Below are 19,362 nucleotides of genomic sequence, written 5' to 3'. Positions count from 1 at the left end.
AAAAGTTGTTTCTTAAGTTTGTAAGAAATTGTAGAAATACTTTTGGAATTTTGCTATTCGCATTAATCAGTTTCTGTTTATGCGTGTTGCAATTAAGCGTATTCAACTAGCAATAAATCCTTTTATATTTATATTATAATGTAATAATAATAATATAAACAAATCATTTATACCTGAAATTGGCTATGTCAAGAAAGCGCAAGATATCGCAAAAAAGATACGTACTACGTTTCAGAATACATCAAAAAAAATATTTTGCTATGTAAAAAGATTTGATACTTATATCTGACAGCTTTCCTTCTATGCTAGTATATTGTGTCAAAAATTAAAAATATGTACATACGTACATACATTTGTAATACATACATAATTTTATTATTTTATAAAGCTTTGTCGTGAATTATTTGATAATAATTAATTTTTTTACTTATAAATATTATGATTATTATGATAAAAAATTTTTAAACTTTGTATGTTTTATAGCTAGTTATGAGTAGATTCTTAAGAAATAGTTCTCTTATATGCTACATGCAATGTAGGAAAATGGTAAGTTTTGTAACTGACCTAGTGAACTTTGACCAGCCGGTATTTTCAGAGTAATACAATTCAAATAGATGTTAAGCAAGGAAGTGTAATAGGTGAAAAAAAACAATTACAAAATGGACATTCATTTTATTGTTTTAAGGGGATTCCATATGCTAAATCGCCAATCGGTGATTTGCGATTTAAGGTAATCTCATCTATTTTTTTATTTGTTTAAAGTTATTAGCTTCAATAATAAAATTAAAGGCACCACAACCACTTCTAAAATTTGACAAAGATGTTTTGGATTGCACGCATGAAAGAGATGTTTCATTTCATAAGGACCCTTTTACAAGTGATTTAGTTGGTTCGGAAGATTGTTTGTTTTTGAATGTCTACACTCCGAAATTAAAATCAGAAACGCCGCTTCCAGTTATGGTTTGGATTCATGGAGGGGCTTTTCTTATGGGTAGTGGCAACAGTGACTTGTAATTTTTAAAATACAAATTATGATTTTTTTTAATATAAAATTTTCCAAATATAGTTTTTATCCTCGATTTTTAATGGATGAAGGTGTTGTAGTTGTAACATTGAATTACAGACTTGGAATGTTTGGTTTTTTGTGTTATCCAAAATCTGGAATTTTGGGAAATGCTGGTTTAAAAGATCAAGTAAGTTTTCTATTTAATATCAATATTTATTTTTTTCAACATGCTCCTTGTAGGTAATGGCTTTGAAATGGGTTAAAGCAAATATTGAACAGTTTAATGGTGATCCAAATAATGTTACTCTCTTTGGACAAAGTGCAGGAGCAGCAGCAATTCATTTACATCTGCTCTCAGAAATATCAAAAAAATACTTTGATAAAGCTATAGTTCAAAGTGGAAGCGCAATAAACGAATGGGTTATTCAGAATAATCCTGAATACAAGGCGAAAAGATTAGCTGAACTTATGGGATTTAAAGGGCCGGATGATAAGCTGGTAGAGTTTTTAATAAAAACAAAACAACCTGTCGACATTTATAAACATTTACTAGGAGTACTTACTCCAGATGAACGCAGACGTGGTTTACCTATGCCTTTTAAACCAGTTGTAGAAATTCCTTCTAGTGAAGCTATCATTACGAAAAGGCCAATTGATTTATTAAAAAGAAACGATAGTATTGATAAACCAGTAATGATGGGCTATACGTCGGCAGAAGGTATTACAATGTTAGCTAATGCTATAAAAAAATTGGATACGATTGATTCTGATTTGGCTAGTTTAATTCCTAGAAGTGTTAATTTAGAACCAAATGATCCAAATTGCTTGACTTTAGCCACAGAAATGAGAAAATTTTATTTCAACAATCAGAAAATTGATTCAAAATCATTGGAGTCATTGAAAGATTTGCTAACGGATTATCATTTCACAATAGGACTCCAAGCTGTAGCTGAAATTCATTCACGGTATAACTGTAAGTCACCATTGTTCTTCTATAAATTTTCATATGTTGGGGGATTAAATATGTTTAAGAAGTGGTTTCAGCTAGAAAAATTAAAAGGTGCTTGTCATGGTGATGATTTATTTTATCTTTTCCAAATGGCAAATCTTGAGGATACTCTCAATCCAGGAGCAAATGACAAAAAAATTGTAAAAGTTATATGTAAGCTTTGGACAAATTTTGCAAAATATAGTAATCCGACTCCAAATGAAGATGACTCCTTAAAATTCAAATGGAAACCTGTTAAAAATATAAAAAACAACGAAAAGTTTACTTTGGATTATTTAAATATCGATAATGAAATACAAATGAAACAGGACCCTGATAAAGAAAGAATACAATTCTGGAGAGATATATATCAAACTTGGAATAAAGACTTTCTTCGACCTAAATTATAAATATAGTAATAATAATAAATTTATTTACATAATTTTATAATGTGCAAAATTTTGTAACCTGGAGTTGCGCCTGTTTTTACAACCTGTAACTTTTTAAAACAAGCATTTATTTATGTATGATTATGTGTTATGTATGTGTTGCAAATTTTTGTGTATTTTTAAGGCATCAAGCAAATAGAAACACAAATTCTGGATTTATTTTTTATTTTTGAAATGTTTAAAACAAATTTGATCGGTCTGATAGGTACATGGAAGTTTTTTAAAATTATAACAGGTATGCACTTAGAAAAACTATAAGTTTTATTATGCAAAGTACACCCCGTGTGGCATGGCATAACACTTTCTGAGAAAAATGAGGGGAAAATGATGTCGTCATCTTTTTCTCATAAATGTAAAAAAATGTACATAATATGTAGATGAGTTTACATAAAAGGTAAAGACTCTTGCGTCCATTGATGGCATATGTTTTATTTGTCTTGACAATAAACTAAATTTGTGGTCGTTTGCAAGGAGAAATTAAACGTTTTTCAAATATTGTGTTTACACGACTTTTGCGTCAATATCTGTCATAAGTTGTCTACCGAAATGCAAAATTTTAACGTCAAGTATACTCTGTACGGGGTCTGTCAAAAATGTTGACGTTGTGCATTTAATTTTTATATAGAAAAAAAATTCAATATAATTATTGGAAAAAAATGAATAATACTCTTGTTTATTATTATGTTATTTTTTCAGGTCAGAAAGGTAGCTTTTGTCTTTCGCTCGTTTTTCCTTCTGCATATTCAAAAAGATAATGTTGACATAAAATCTTAATTTTAGGACGTCTTAATAGGAGGACGTCTACCTCTCTTTGCTGGCAAACTTAATTTTGGTAGATTTTACTCCCTTTGCCGACAAACTTCGTTGAAAAGAAGAATGAGATGCATATCAACCGTTTGAGCTAAAATCGTCGAGTCAGTTGATATTTAAATTCTAATACTAAATTCATTGTGTGTTTATTTGTAATTTATTATTTAAAGATGATCTACCTATATTTAACACATCATACGTCTATTTAAAAAGCACACACTACAAACATATATATATATTACCTGCAACTAATATTTCTTTTTTGATTATTTAGAAATATATATGGTTCGAAATAACACGTTCATATTTTGCCTATAGGCTTAATTTGAAAAAAATGGTTATTGTAAAATAATTAGAAATATAAAAACCTCAGTTAAGGTTTTTCTCAAACCAGAGTTTAGAAACTCTGAAGTAACATAGAAAAATTGATACATACATAAGAAACTTTTGATTATTGACACGTAAAACACATTTTTGCATGAGGTTAAATTCTTTTTAGCCGCGTTTCTTTCTTGTCGACAGAAATAAAGCTGCAAAAAAAAATTGGAAGAAAATGGAAAAGGGATAAGTGTAATTCGATATTTTACTAGCAATGTTGAGTAATTTTATTAATTCCAGTGCAAAAGCAATCAATTGAAAGCAATTTCAATCGAGTTGATGAAAAATTAATTTTCTTAATTTTCTTCATCACTTTGATTTTACCAAAAACCAAAAAAAGTTCAATAACATCTTTCTTTCTCTAATTTACTATTTTTATTTATACTTTTTTTTCCTACCAGTTTTTAAAAAGAATTTTCTAACCATTTAACATCAAAAAAATTCGAGTCTCGCTTTTTCTGTCACGTTATATTTCGCGTCTAGCAGAATACCAAAAAAAAAGAAACGTGACCAAAAAATTTTACAGCCACAAATGTGACGCGTCTAGAAGAATAAGGCCGATTATTAAATGGAACTTTTTGCATCCATAGTTTAGAACTCGAAGCTTTTTAGCGAGTAGTAGAGAAACGGAGTACATGTTCTGAGTGCAAACGACATCCCTGCAGCTATCTTTCGTTTTTTAAATAATTTCTGTTGAACTGGTTGAAATAATGACACTTAGTTTAACCAAAATTGAAATGTATCTAAACAAAAGGAGCAGATAACAATTTTGTGGCGAGTTTCGAATAACAAAAATTGTGTTTGAACTTAGGAAGATATACTCACTAATCAGAAATGGATGAAACTCAAAAGCCTTGCAACGTATGTGGTAAAGAGGAATTCATTAATAATGATGGCTTTTTTTTTTGTTTGGAATGTGGTACACAAGCAGAAAATGTGCATGAAGTTGCTATTGACGATGAATATATCAATTTTACTCCACATTCAAATAGAAAAAAGGTTAAATCTAGAGAAAGATTGGAAAGTCAGATAAAGATGTTATTATGAAAAACAACGAAAAATTTTAAATTTAAATTTCAGATGAACTAACAAGTTGGGAGTTGCTGAATTACATTTTAGTTGGTTTGGTCGGGGAGCTAAATGTAATAGGAGCCAAAGACGAATTAAAACTAAAGACATTTCAATTATGGGCTGAATTTTTAAGAAAAAATGAAGTAGCCTTTTTTAAAACAAAAGTGCCTTCTTTGCCAAAACTTAGCGCTTCCTTTAAGGCGAAGTAAGTTCATACATACCTACATATATAGACACAATTTGGATAAAATATAACTTTTTTAAAATTATCAGAGATGCAAAAATTCTTTACAATCATAATATGCCAAAGCGAAAAAAGAGAAAATATGATGCTTCTTCAATCGATAGCTCAATAACTTGGAAAAGACAAAAAGTAAGATTATCCTTTCTAGAAAGAAAAACACAGTTTATTATTTTACAAAGTTGGTTGTTTTTTTAGAGGAACTATGCGAAGTCTGAATATGAAAAAAGTATTTCTGAGGCAGAGACTTCTCTTGTTACCTTATTGAGTAGCAGTCAAACTTCCATTACCTCAACAGTTTCACGCGGAATAAAATTAAATCTGAAGGATTCTGCTCGAAAATTAATTAAAAAAAGTGTTCATAAAGAGCATTTGAAAAAACATGAGGATGATTTTCAAAAATTAATGGATTGCAAATGCATTCCAATAAAAAAAAGCACTGTATATTACGAGCAAAGAAGAGACGAATTATTTAATCGAAGAACAACTTTTAGTCTTTTGTATATAGCTCTTAATTTAAGTAATAATATCATTCAATTGTTTGATTTAGTTCGATTTATGAAAGAAGGAAATCTTTCCAGCAGAAAATTTGCACATTTTTTTCCTGAAAACATAAGAAAGTCATGTGAAATACAGTTATCACGTTATGATTTCCCTAAAAATTTTGACCAATCTAGTATGTCAATACGAAAACAATCAGCTGTAATATGCAATTTCTTATCTATTACAAAATTAAATACTCCAGATATCATCAGTTTAGTTACGCGATTTTGTAAAGATTTTGTGTTACCAAATGAAATAGTATCATATGTTAGTCGTTTAATCACATATTTCCCCCCGAAAATGGAATATATACATGATACTACACCATTTTATGAAGGACGAGCTTTAGCTTATATAATTTTCGTTATGAAACTTTTATTTGGTTTAGACGACGTGAAAGAAGAAAAAATATCAGATTCAGCTCAAAATGTCAATAATATTCTCAAAGAAGCAAATAAAGGAGAACGAGTCTTTGTTTGGAAAGAATGGATGAAATATATTGAGATAAGAAAACTAATATTATCTAGGTATAATTTGTGTTATTTTGAAAGTAATAAAGATTTCAAAAATCTGGATGCGAATTTGAATAAAATGGTTGAAGAGTATTTAGAGTGTGACGGAGAAGAGATTAATTTGAATCGAGCAAATGTTTTCAATATGAATAAAATTTTTAACACGTTTTTGAAAGATGCTAGACGTGTCCAACCACACTCATCTATTAAAATTATTACATTTACTCCTCAAATTGATTATTTTGAACAAATTTTATATGATCCGCCAGAGGACATATTAATTCCGGAATTTTTAAAATATCAACATTCTTTAACGCAAATTGAGCCCTTTTTTAATCCGAAAAAACTAAAACAAACTTTAAAACAGGAAAATATAAAAATGAAAATAGTTAAAGAAAAAGGTAATGAGAAAATTTATTTTGTACAAACTTTTAGTTATAAGTCTAATTTACCGAAGGATAGCTCAATTTCATTAAGAAATATAAAAAATAAATCAGGAACTGAAAAAAATCAAAATGAAACTATAGTAAATCAAGATTACGTTAAAATATTTGATACTGACTTTTTAAGACCTATTAAAAATAAAATGTCAACCAAACAAAATTCTAAACAAAAGGGGACAAAAAATAAAACAATATCTAATGACAAAAATCGAAAATTTGAACCGCGTACATTTAAATATTATCATTTGTTAAACAGAAGTGTTGTATCTTCAGAAAATAGTATTTTATCTGATGTTAGTGACAATAGTGCACCTTCAGATAATGATGACGAAGAAAATAATCTGAATAAATATTTGCAATTTTCAATTTCTGATATGAGATACTGGATTTTACATGGAAAGTTAGATATTAAAGAGGATGATTTCAAAAATATTAAAACACACATGCCACGAAATTTTTTATGGTTGCTAGAAACATTTGCATCATACTTGGAAGCAGATTTGGAATCGTTATACCACGAATTATTAGTGATAGAAAACTATTATTTCTACAAATTAGATGATCCAGATAGAATTAAAAACATTATTTTATTTAAAAATCCCGAAGAAAAGCTCCAAGGATCTCATTACTCTGATTACTTCGGAAAATTTTGGTGAAAAAACCTAAGTAGTTTTCAGAATAGTGCAGAACTTTTGTTTAATTTGTTTTACTAGAAATTCCTTTTTGTAATATGAAATATGGGATATAATATAAGATTAAATTATTTTTCTACTGTATACTTTGAACGTACTTACATATATGCTTTTATAATGTAATATTAGTAGTTAAACTCTTATTTGAAATTTTTGATACATATTGAAAATATCAGTTAAAACCAGAGGTGTACGATTCTATTAATCAAATACATTATTTACATGTTTAATTAAGAGCAATGATTGGTTTGAAAAAATTTTCTGTTAATTGAATTAATTTTTGAAAACAAAATAAAGTTATGAAGAAAAATTTATGACACAAAAAAGTCTCAGAAAATTTTGAAAATATTAATAAAAATTAAACAAATTGTAGCTTTTCTGTGACGCAGTTATTTTTTTCTCCCTTCTAAATTTTTTTTCAATTAGAATATTTTTTTGCTAATTAACACCTTTAGCGTTTAAAAGTAGTAATATTTCAAGATTTTTCTCATTTAATACTTTTTTTGTAAAGGAAATATATCGCGAAATTTTTCTTTCTTTTAATGAGTGAACAATTAAACTGAAGATATAATAATTGCTAAAACAAACAAAATGTATTTTGCGATTCTTAGCGTGAGTACAAAAAATTGAATTTTGTGAAACTACATATTAAAATATAGTTGTTTAAGTGCCTTTTATTGTTTTATAATGAGAAACTACATCCAAAAATAAATAATATAAGTATATTAGACCTTATATTTCTTAATATAAAATGTAATAACTTAACTCTGTGTGGTTTTGATCTTAACATTTGAAAACTGGATCTTTGCTTAATTTTCGTGTAGATACATATAAATTTTTTTAAAATTAAATCCCTTCTTGTTGATTTTCATATAAATTGGTTTTATACATATGTATTTAAAAAATAATATTTTGCACTCAAATTTTAGATATTTTTAGTAATACAATCCACAGCTGCAAACCCATTAAATGAAAGCAAAACATTTCTTAAAAAGCGTGATCTGGATGGAGCTTTGTTCCCTTTAGTTGACCTAATATCTAATGTTGAAAACTCTCTTATAAAAACAGCATACTCGGCTGGTTCACTTCAGGGAATAAATAAACTAAGAAGTGAAAGACAAGTTGAACACAACTCGCAAAAAAATCCTGAGACACAGTTATCAATTTTAACCGTAAAATTAAATCCTCAAGCATTTGACGAAGATATAAAAAGTAAAAGTGAAAATTTCAAAGCAGAAAATACTGCAAATGAAAAAAGTCAAAATCATTCTTCCGATGAAAAAGAATATGCTAAAACTATTTTGAAGTCTACCTCAGAGAAAAGTGATAATATTTCTACATTAGAAAAAAGCAAAGGAAATGTGCAAACAATATTAAATGAAGGAGCTAAAAACGAAACAGAAAAAGCAATTGCAAAAACGGTAGCAGAAATTGAAGTAACTCCAATTTTGTTGGCATCGAGACCATAAGAAGTTTTACATTTATGTTTATGTGCATATAACGTTTTAAAAATCAAAAAAATTTATTTTTTTTAACAAAATATTGTAATATGTTTTGATTGATCTATTATAAAAAATAAATGCGTAAAAAGACGGAATGGCTTAATCTACTTAAAGAATCACGATTTTAAAAATTATTGTAAGACGCCAAATACGAAGTGAAATTGCCTTGGTAATTGTCAGATTTTACGAAATTAATAAAATTACCACAATTTCCAGGAATAAATATAACCGAACCACGATATAATTTTATATCTCCTAAAGTTTCTGTCCTCAGAATTCTTTCACCTTCTAAAACTAGCAAAATTGATCCATATTCGATGTTTTTCCATTTATATTCCTTGATATCTGATGTAAAATGAAATTTAACAACTGCAAAGTCTTCGATTTTCGGAGCAAATATTTGAACGTGTTCATCTCTTTGATCTGGTTTAAAAAGTTTTTCCTCTGCAGGTTCTCCTTTATAATTTAGCATTCCTAAGAGAGTTGGAACATCTTTGAATTTTGGTGTAAGACCTGCACGGATGACATTGTCTGAACAAGACATGCATTCAATGCAATCTCCTTCTAGGTATGCGTGTGGTAAGTTGGCTGGCAAAAAAATTGATTCACCAGGTTTAAGTCGAATAACATTTAAAAAAAACAAGCTCAGGATGCCAACATCTTTTGGAAATTCCCGATTCATTTTATTAAAAATTTTATAAAGTTTGTACTCAGCCAGAGCTAAAACAAAAAAAGTTTTGAGACATACTAAATACATACATATTAATTTTATAAACATTTAAAACCTTGTACTTACTTTCATTATAATTTTTAGATATTGCCTCGATACACTCGGAAATTTTATCACTGGACGCTGTCATTAATTGAGTATAACAAGCCTTTAACCCACTTTCACCTTCGTTTAGTTTTTGGACGTTTTGATTTCCAATAAGATTGCTGAGAGGCAATATTTTATCAAGAAACCCTTGTATTTCATTATACGGTCTAAATCCACACAAAGCAATAAATGGTGTTAAAGCAATAGCCAGTTCAGGTTTATGATTTGGATCTTTATAAATATCTGGTCTTTCTTCATGCAATCTCTTAGCTTCCTCTTTATTTGGATGTACTTGAATACTAAGCGCTTTGCTAACACTTAGAATTTTCAAAAGAAACGACAATTTTTGATGCCCCCCTATTAGATTTTTCGAAGACTTGTCTAAAAACGATGACAGTGTTTCTTTTGAAGATTTAATCAAAGAAGGTCCGTTCTCATGATCTCCCATCCAGAATTCGGCGTATGGAGTAGAAGCGTTGACTTGAAAATTTTCATAATTCAGCTGAGCTATTCTGCAAACTTCTGAATCATTTCCAATTTTACCCCATTCTGAAGTTTTTACGCTTCCGATTAATTCCATTTTTCAAAAATACAATGCAACTGAATGTCACCACGTATGTAATTCGTTTCTAAGTAAATGCAATATTTTTTATTTTGAAATGCAAGCAGAATACTTTTTGTAAATAAATTAAAAAACTATCATGTATGTAGGTAGGTACCTACCTACTTTTAAACATATATGGAGGGATTGAAGGCTGAAATGAATAAAATATATTATCTTATCAGTTATCGCACCATACACATATATCATAGAACAAGTCCATGTTTATATTTATTAGACTTACCTACACAATCACGTTAACATTACGTTATCAATTAATAAATATCTACGTTTAATACGGTAACATTATGTATAGATAATGAAATGGTAGAAATTATCATATTTTGACAACTACAAAAAGTTTTATATTGCTGCTTTGCGGTTTATTAAATGTCAGAAATCAAATGTGTCACTTTTTAGGTAGGGTTTTTGAAAGACTTGAAAATGCAAAAATTTTCTTTTGTTTAAGCCTGATCGAGTGTTTTCACTTTCAAGCTATACTTGACTATAATGATGTAAATGATGAGTCAGGTAACTTTTGAAAATTTCTTTGGAAGGCAACACTTTTTTTTGTTGTACTTAATTTTTTTATGCATTGCGACTTTCTTTCTTTCCATTTACTTACCTAAGTGAACGTGATCTATTTATATTTCTACAAATAATGGAAAAGATCTGCAAAGAAAACCATTTTAATCAACTTTTCGCAAATTAAACGACATTAAACTGCAAACATGAGTCGAAAATGGTTCTGAAATTATGAGTCGAAAATGGTTCTAAAGTTTTAATTTGTGAAAAAATATGTAAGAAATATAAAAATGTATGGAAGAGTGGAAACGTGTTTGATCCATTTAATTTGCAGATCAACTAATGTTAATTCGGAGATATCTTTAAACGTTTGCAGATTTTTAAGTATTTCTTGACTTTTCGGCGATAATTACTAAAAAAAGCAAAAAAAAAATGTGTTGCGGTAACAAATCTTTTGTATGAATTATTGTGTTCACGTTAATGGACTTAAATTTGTCAGTGTAAGTCTCAATATTTATACGACGACTGTCTGGTATAAGAAAGTTTTTAAAAACTTTATAAGGCTTTTGCATACAAAGCGTCTTGGATAATACTTTCTGAACAAAAATTAGGGAAAGTGATGAGGTTTTCATTTTCTCAATGGTTAAAGTTTGTTCTGGTTTTGTAAAGTAAAATTTAGTATTTTAAAAACTTTAAACTGTCAAAAATATATATTCTTCTTTATTAAATATTTTGGAATTTGATGTTTATTAAGTATTTTATAAAGTTTTTAAAAGTTCTTTTAAACTCTTCCGTTTCGTTTATTTTTTTTTAAATGAGAATTTTATTCTTTTTGGAAATTACGTCATTGTTTCTCTTTCTAAAGTTTTTTGCAAGTTATACATATAAAGTTTTTAAAAACTTTCTTATAACAGACAGAACTTACATATGTGTAGCAAGTTTCTTTGGTGTTAACTAATGTACGACTAGACTATTTTCAAGTGTTTGATTACTTATTTGTAAATAATTGTATTCCATAACTTATATTCAAGTTCGTTACATGCAACTGAAAGATCAATTGAACAATCAAATAGTTTGTAATTTTTTACTTCTTGCTGATCGAAGGCCATTCGAAAGATGTTGAGTAAAAAAGTTACAGTCAATCACAGTGTTAAAAACTCTTGAGTGGAGTAATTTATAGTCCAATAAAACCAACACAAGCCTTAGGATTTAATATAAAGAAAATAAAAATTAAAGATATTGTTTTAGAAATTCTAATTTATATTTATATTAATGATTTATTTCAATAATTAAAGTATTAAATTACTATCTATAATACATTCATACCTACAACATAAATATTTTCAAATAAAAAAAAATTGCTGAATTAAATTTGTTTTGATCTTAAATTAATTTAAAGTTACATAAGAAACATATATTTATCTGTATGTATAAATATACATCTATATATATATATGTTTATATATTATAATAAAATAAAATATTTAGTAATATTTAAATTTAATGAACTAAAGTATAAATTATAATTATAGAATCTGTAATAAATAAAGAGCTTGAATCATTGCATAATTCCGCAAATGACATGTTTTTGCATAATCAAAAAATGATATTTAAAAAAAATCACAGTAAATAAAATTTTTAATTCTTAAGATGAAAAATGCTAAAATACATATGTACATAATTCCGGAATAAATTTGGCTATACGGTAAAACATAGGCTTTGTTTATAACATAGGCCTAGAACATAAATTAATATATAAATTTCAAAACCAATAATATAATTACTTATTTTAACAATTTTTTATATTAATAAATAACATTGTGAATTTTTTAATCTTTTCATTTAAAACATTTCATTCAAAATGTTCTTAGGCACATATCTGAGAGTCAGGTTCATGTGCATAACAAAATTGTAATAATAATAAGTAGGTATGTGCATATATGTACATAGGTATATATTTTATATATTAATTTATTGAAAATAATTGGTGGGTTGATTAAGGTTATTTTATATAATTCATTTTTTCATAGCTCTTGATTATTATATTATCTTTTTCGTTATTTTATTCAAAAGTATTTAAAAATGGTGCAATTGAGCCGATATCTTCACAATCTGGTATAGATTTTCCTTTGAATTTTAAACATGATTCAGCGCAAGTTTGTCCTTGAAAATAATCACCAAACATTTTTTTACATTGTGCACAATTATTTAAACATATTTGGATAAAATCAACGCTTGTAATGGAATCTGTTTAAAGAAAAGAAAAAAATTTTTTTGTAATTTATTTATTTACTATAATTTATTCAAATGTTAAAATTATGACATACCAAATCGTTTGTGTAATCCACCAATTAATGGAATACTAAAACTTTCTTCGACATTAATAAAAAATATTAAAGTAACTAAGAAAACTAAGAAAAATTTTGAAGATGCCATTTTGGATAAGTTTGTTTTTAGGTTAGAAAAAATTTTCTCTTTCTGAAAATTATAAAGAAAAAGTGGTAAATTATTAGTTAAATAATTTTAAAAATAAAACTATATCTTTGTTTATTAAATATATCTGCTTTTTTAAATTTTTTTTTAATTCAATTACAATTGTATTTGAATTCTAGAATATATTAAAATTATGTGAACATTTTGTTATTAGAATTTTTTTTATTTTACTCTTATCAAATCTTTTCAAATTTTTTAAAATATTGTTGTTATTGGTTAGATATATTAAGTAGTTTGCGAGTTAATATTAAATAATAATTATTAATTTTATTAAAAATTAAATTAATTTAGTCAAAAAATCTCTTTTTTAATTATTGGCAATATGAATATGAATTATATGAGAAATCATATTGCATTGAATATTGCCTCAGTCAAGCCTCAATTGTGGTTGTACATACTTAAATTGGGCGTCTAAATTATTATTTTATATGTGTGTAGGTATGTTGAAACAAAATTTTTTATTAAATTCACTTTGATTAATAATTCTAATAATATAATATGTACATATGTATACATTCTGACAAATTTTAACTTTTAAAAAATTTGCTTTATTTCGATGAATTTCTTCTAACATATTAGGAGTTTTTAAACTCATGACGGATTTGTACAAAAAAAGGAAGAAATAAAATAATTTTCCTCCAATTTCCAAATTAAGTTCAAATTAAAAATAAGAACGATCGGAGACAATTTTCGATGTAAAAATATACAAAATTAACAAATGTTTTTGGAAATAAGTTTTTAAGAAAAACTTATTTTTTGATTCATAAATTGACATTTAATAAAAGAATACACGACAAAAAGGAATTGGAACTAATTTTTTAAAACAAAATAAAACTTTTTTTTAAAATGTCATTTTTAAAATTTTGCTCAAGGAACAATAATATTATACACTACATTTTTTATGGGACACGTTGTACATATGTACTAGTGAATAAAATTTCATATAAATTGTTGTTGTAGCAAAGCTTTGCTCTAATATATCAATCCATCGATACACGACCTTTTGCACTAATCTGTGAAAATCCATATTTTATTTTATTTTCCTTAGAAAAGCTAAGGATAACAATTTGTTTTTGTTATAAATGGCCACCAGATGGAGCCACTTTAATGAATTTTTTTGTGTAATTTTCATAATTTTATTAATATTTTTTTTTTTTGTTCTTATGCAATTGTTTATTAGGTGAGAAATCTCAATTAGTAGAATATTTTATTTAATTTTTAAAAACATTGAAATAAACCAAAATTTTATATTTACTTTTTTTATGTATCTTAAATATACTTGTAATATATTCTTTTATATATTGTATATTAAATAATATTGTTTTCAAATATTTTTATATTATTTAATTGTATTTTTCAAATAATTTTACTTTTATAGTATAAATCAATTATATATGTATGTATACATGAAGAGCAATTTATAAAAAAATTAGTACGAACTCATCAAACTTTTGTTTATAAAGAGTACTCTTAAATTAAATATTTTTCTTTATATATAATATTATTAAAAAAAACAAACAAAAAAATAACAAAAGATTAAAAATAATAAAATAAAATTAATAAAATATTTTGAATATAAAATTCATATAATACCTATAAACAAACAAATATATATATAAACAACATATAATATTAAAGCGGATTCAGATGTTTTTACAAAAACGTAAATATGAATGAATGATTTTCTTAAAGGTTAACATTATAGGTAATATAAAATTAAAGGCGAACTCTTACAGTATAGCTTTTAATTCAAAGCGGATTGCTTATGTACCGGTAACAAGTTTTTTTTTCTTATTTTTATTGCTTGCGTATTAATCTAAAAAAAAAGTAAAATGAGAAAAAAAAATCGAATTAAATTAATTTTTCGCGCATCAAACAACCGAAATTCTACTCTTTGTGTGCAAATACAATTAAAATTTTTCAAACTTAGAAAACAACAAGAACAAAAAAAAATTGTTTGTGTTTTTTTAATTTTTCAAATATGTATATTAATTAAACATTTATAATCGTTTTATACCAATCAAGTTTTACTCTTGTTAAATCTCTCTTAACAAAAGATACGTCTTAAGAATTCTAAAATTTATTCTAAATTGTGTTAATGGTCAATTATATCATTATTATGAAATAAGGTGCTTTATATTCTAAAATATGTGTTCTTAAAATTAATTTGAAAAATGTGTTTAGTTACAGTTAATACTTTTGCATATATAACATAAATCGCTTAAATAATAGCAACTATCTTTCATTCGCGTAATCGAAACAATTAAGATCTATAAGAAGCACAGTGTACAAAATATAATAACAACATTGTTTCAAACTAAAAGAGTATATATGTATATATTTATAAAAAGTATTCTCATTTCTTGTGGATAAAGAAATTTTTATTTAATATTAAAAATTTGTACTTTATAAAGTAATTTTGAGAAAAAGTAGTATTGATCGTGTGAACTCTTTATGTTTTTTCAGCCGGACAATTCTTTTATAGCTCCGGTTAACATTTTAATAAAATGTTGGTCCTATTACTAAACTTGTTCTACAGAAATTTAAGCATGGTAAGTTTTTTTAAAATTTTTAAAATTGCTTGAATTGATAAATTTTAAATAACGTACACTAAGTTTCCGAGAAATTGTCTGTTGATTTCTGACAATTAAATTTTGTCAGGATAGTTATATAGGTCGAATGTTTTCATGCAAAATTTGAATAATTTAGTCTTTACAGTTTCCAAAATATGGCCAAATTATTTTTTGAGTATGGCAGCTATTGTAAGAACTTGTACAGTATAATTTTACAAAATTATTCACCATATTACCAAACTCGTTTATTAAAATTGTGTAACTTTGTAACTTTTACATATTATATATTAATGTATATACTAAATTATTTTGGGAATGGTATGAAGTTCGATCCAAATAAAATAGGTTTCCTGCAGTAGCTAATATAAGCAAAATTGTGTAAATTTTGTTAGTCGTGTTTCTTTGTTTTTTTATATATCGATGGGATGGACAGAAAAGTCTGAATCACAGCCGTCAATTTCTTATAATTGCAAACGAATTGGTAATTTTATAATACCCTTGGAATATTCGTTCGTTCGGGTATAAAAAATAATTATGCTGTTCGAAATTTTTTAAACACCTATATACAGGTATACATAATTTATAAATCAGTAATTTAATTCGCTTGTACAATATTTGAGATAAAAAGTTGATTAGTTAGTATATTTGGTAGAATAAGAATTGGAAATGTGATTTTGCAAAGTACAATAATTAAATCTTGCCTACAATGCGCTTTATGCATACATATGAATAATATGTCTGTCAGAATATTTCGTTATAAAATTTAAGCTGAGCTTTCGACAATTACGTTAAAAGTACCAACCACTTTAATAAAATAATCATTAAAAATCAATGAATCATTAAGTAAAATTAATTTTGTTTTCTGTTTTTGAATATATCCGTATATTTAGGGAAATATTTTCAAGATACGAGGGTTATATGAATAGATTTTCTGTACAAAATATGATTTTTCAACAAATTAAACAAGTTATCATTCATTTTTAATGAAAGAAAGAAAATGATTCGCAAAATGATTAGCACATTAATTTAATAAATGTTATGAAAAATTAAGGCGAAATAATTTAGGGTTGCCGGTACTTTCTAATTTTCAATATTATATAGTTAGTAACAAAATTTTTATGATGCCAACTAGTAGATCAAATTTGTTCACTTTGTTAATATAAGATGATTAACAGTGTTAATATAGATGACAAGATTAAAAACATATTAATAAATATATGTATTTATATGCATGTATTTATATGCACTATGCTTAATTTAATGCATTTTCCGTTTACAAACAGAAAATTGTTACGTATATTTTAAATTAATTTAAGGTTTTTATTTAAATGTGTCCCGGATAATTACGTTTTTCATTTTATTGCGTTAAAATTTCAGTAAAGTAGTGCAAATCAGAAATATATCTAATTTTTTCTGGTTAATTAAACTGAAAATATTAAATTTTTGAATTGTGAATTATTTTTCTTTATTCTAGCCGAAAGACATAAATGTCTCTTAACTTTAACTTTTAATTTAAAATATTTTAACTTTTTATATTACGATTGATTTCATTTCGATTAAACGTATTTTTATTTTGACTCTTAAATTTAACAGCTAATTGAGAACTAAATTAGAGTTTACACCCTTGCAAATGGTTTTTTTTTTTTTTTGATTTGATAGAAAGAATTAAGGCTAAAAATTAAGGCTGAGAGTGATCAAAAACAGAATTAAGTAGGATGTTTAAATATTCAATCTCTATATAATCAACAGAATTATAAAAAATTACAAAATTATAATCGATATTTAGTAAAATAAAATCGTTTTTAATTTTTTTCGTTTTACTGCGTCAATCGTACATTTCCTATTTAATTGCTTTAAAAATTTGAAAAATTATGTGACGCTTTTGTCTGGGGGTGATTGTGCTTTGAAAATTGTTTAAACTAAATTAAAAATAAACTGAAAACATATCGCAAGTATAGGTATATGCGAAAGTTAAAGTCACTTAAATTTTTCACTCTCACCTTGTAAAATAACACTCTTTCAGACTTTATAATTTAATGGATTAATAAAAACTGTTAAAAATTAAAAATTGACTATTAAGTAAGCACATGTATGTGCATTAATGCATTTATATATGCATATATTTACATTATACTTGTATGAATATAAAATGAAAGCTTATTTTATGAATTGATATTTTCTAAAAATAGACTTTTGTAAAGTTATTTTTATCCCAAATTCATTCATAAAAAAATAAAAGAAACAGGAAAACTGCATAATTAAATTATAAAAATGTTGTTTTAAATAGGCGGTCATCGTTACATATATATATATCTGTATTACTGCGATATAATGTATTTCTATACACTATATATATATGTATATTTATTATATAAGGATAAAATAAAATTTTATAATACACTGTGTAATATATTAGTCTTACTTTTATATCGGAAATGGATCCGTACTTTTTATACTTTTTAATTAATATTTTAAAATGTGAATTAATCAAAATGATGTAATTTTAAATAATTTTATATTTTTTTTATATAATAGTTTTAAATGTGTGGTTATTTAGAAGAAATCTAAACTGTAACTGATAATAAATTGAAAATTTCACTGATTTTTATATCTTAAAATGTCATCAATATTTTCCATTATATTTCTATATTTTTACATTAATTTGTATGCAGGTATACATTTTAACTGTAATTGCATATATGTGTATATACATATCTACATATGTGTTAACATATCCTTTTCAAATTTGCTCTATTTACTCATTCTTATTGGTTTGTTATACTTATTACTTATTTGTTTTTTTTTTTCTAAATTCTCAATAGGACAACAACATAATGGAAATTCATCTTGGGTGATTTATTAAATTTCCTCTAAATGGAATTCACCGTATACGAGAGACATGAGACAATATGAAAATAAAGGATACTCATTGAAATTTGCCTATATATACTTAAAAATTGTGTTTTGTTTTTAGAAACAAATATTCAATTAAAAATATACCTAGAATTATGATATAGGCTTCATTCATTCACCTTTTGTCTTTTAAGTGTTGATAGATTTTTATTTTTTTTTTAATTTTGACAGTTGAATTTTTAAAGTAGTAAAAAAATAAGGTTATTTAATTTTGTAAACAAGGATATTTTTTATAGATCATATTAAGAATAATATAAATTTTTAAATAAACTGCATGGATATGGACTCAAAATGACTTAAATATAAAATTTGGTTCTACTTACCATTATATAATATAACTATATGCTTCACGTTGTTAATTTCATATTTTGAAACATAATATATGTATACGTATGTAAATTGTTTGGAACTCACATTACTTGAAATTTATGTTGAAATTGACTCGAAAGAGTTGTTAGAAAATAGTTAGTTTCTCTTTATTCTGTAGGCAGTTAAAATTATTAAAAAGACAGCAAAAACAAAATTAAAATAGAAAAGAAAAATTGGTATTTATAGATACAATGACATTTTAGATAAATGCATGTAAATGCTAAAAGATAAAATGGTAAATGAATAAAAATTAGTTAGTTTTGAAAATCGTGTGGGAAAATTAAAGTGCATGTACGGAAAATTTGTGCAAATTTCCCGTATACCCTTTAAATCGATTAAGCAAATTTTCTTTCCGGTAAAAAAAAGACCATGTGTAAATGTATCTGTAATAAAATAAGTAGAATTTAAAATTATTTTTTCCTAAATAAAGCCGAAT

General features: G+C 25.6%; 5 protein-coding genes across 9 annotated transcripts; 3 read left to right on the top strand and 2 right to left on the bottom strand.

Moving 5' to 3' along the window:
* The first annotated feature begins 201 nt into the window (after nt 1-201).
* Nucleotides 202-2,603, top strand: LOC129612270 (juvenile hormone esterase-like). Its single transcript, XM_055525828.1, has 5 exons — nt 202-546; nt 596-730; nt 790-1,010; nt 1,067-1,193; nt 1,247-2,603. The coding sequence occupies exons 1-5, from the start codon at nt 490-492 to the stop codon at nt 2,402-2,404; spliced, it is 1,698 nt and encodes a 565-aa protein (XP_055381803.1). The 5' UTR covers nt 202-489; the 3' UTR covers nt 2,405-2,603.
* Nucleotides 2,604-4,340: 1,737 nt separating this feature from the next.
* Nucleotides 4,341-7,387, top strand: LOC129610063 (TATA box-binding protein-associated factor RNA polymerase I subunit B). Of its 3 annotated transcripts, none has more exons than XM_055522401.1 (4): nt 4,341-4,499; nt 4,712-4,907; nt 4,976-5,075; nt 5,142-7,387. In XM_055522401.1, the coding sequence occupies exons 1-4, from the start codon at nt 4,466-4,468 to the stop codon at nt 7,095-7,097; spliced, it is 2,286 nt and encodes a 761-aa protein (XP_055378376.1). In that variant the 5' UTR covers nt 4,341-4,465; the 3' UTR covers nt 7,098-7,387. The 3 variants fall into 3 exon arrangements, with proteins under 3 accessions (XP_055378376.1, XP_055378369.1, XP_055378386.1); XM_055522394.1 differs by having other exon boundaries at nt 4,341-4,655; XM_055522411.1 differs by lacking the exon at nt 4,341-4,499 and adding an exon at nt 4,562-4,630 and having other exon boundaries at nt 5,142-7,386.
* Nucleotides 7,388-7,630: 243 nt separating this feature from the next.
* Nucleotides 7,631-8,751, top strand: LOC129608843 (uncharacterized). The gene is made up of 2 exons (XM_055520597.1): nt 7,631-7,745; nt 8,063-8,751. The coding sequence occupies exons 1-2, from the start codon at nt 7,725-7,727 to the stop codon at nt 8,600-8,602; spliced, it is 561 nt and encodes a 186-aa protein (XP_055376572.1). The 5' UTR covers nt 7,631-7,724; the 3' UTR covers nt 8,603-8,751.
* On the bottom strand, nt 8,632-10,427 carry LOC129608830 (mannose-6-phosphate isomerase). Of its 2 annotated transcripts, XM_055520584.1 has the most exons (4): nt 10,298-10,368; nt 10,176-10,207; nt 9,432-10,081; nt 8,632-9,355 (listed from the first exon to the last, which is right to left on the bottom strand). In XM_055520584.1, exons 3-4 carry the CDS (start codon nt 10,030-10,032, stop codon nt 8,760-8,762), a joined length of 1,197 nt encoding a protein of 398 aa, XP_055376559.1. In that variant the 5' UTR covers nt 10,033-10,081; nt 10,176-10,207; nt 10,298-10,368; the 3' UTR covers nt 8,632-8,759. The 2 variants fall into 2 exon arrangements, with proteins under 2 accessions (XP_055376559.1, XP_055376551.1); XM_055520576.1 differs by having other exon boundaries at nt 9,432-10,207; nt 10,298-10,427.
* A 1,702-nt stretch (nt 10,428-12,129) lies between these two features.
* LOC129611069 (eclosion hormone) lies at nt 12,130-18,204 on the bottom strand. Of its 2 annotated transcripts, none has more exons than XM_055524002.1 (3): nt 18,067-18,204; nt 12,906-13,056; nt 12,130-12,825 (listed from the first exon to the last, which is right to left on the bottom strand). In XM_055524002.1, the coding sequence occupies exons 2-3, from the start codon at nt 13,012-13,014 to the stop codon at nt 12,641-12,643; spliced, it is 294 nt and encodes a 97-aa protein (XP_055379977.1). In that variant the 5' UTR covers nt 13,015-13,056; nt 18,067-18,204; the 3' UTR covers nt 12,130-12,640. The 2 variants fall into 2 exon arrangements, with proteins under 2 accessions (XP_055379977.1, XP_055379985.1); XM_055524010.1 differs by lacking the exon at nt 18,067-18,204 and adding an exon at nt 14,806-14,823.
* Between the last annotated feature and the right edge of the window lie 1,158 nt (nt 18,205-19,362).

This window comes from Condylostylus longicornis, unplaced genomic scaffold (assembly GCF_029603195.1).
Source record: "Condylostylus longicornis isolate FDR11 unplaced genomic scaffold, ASM2960319v2 ptg000004l, whole genome shotgun sequence".
NCBI lineage: Eukaryota > Metazoa > Arthropoda > Insecta > Diptera > Dolichopodidae > Condylostylus > Condylostylus longicornis.
The sequence above is the reverse complement of the archived record's forward strand: the minus strand, read 5'-3'. Positions and strand labels throughout refer to the sequence as shown.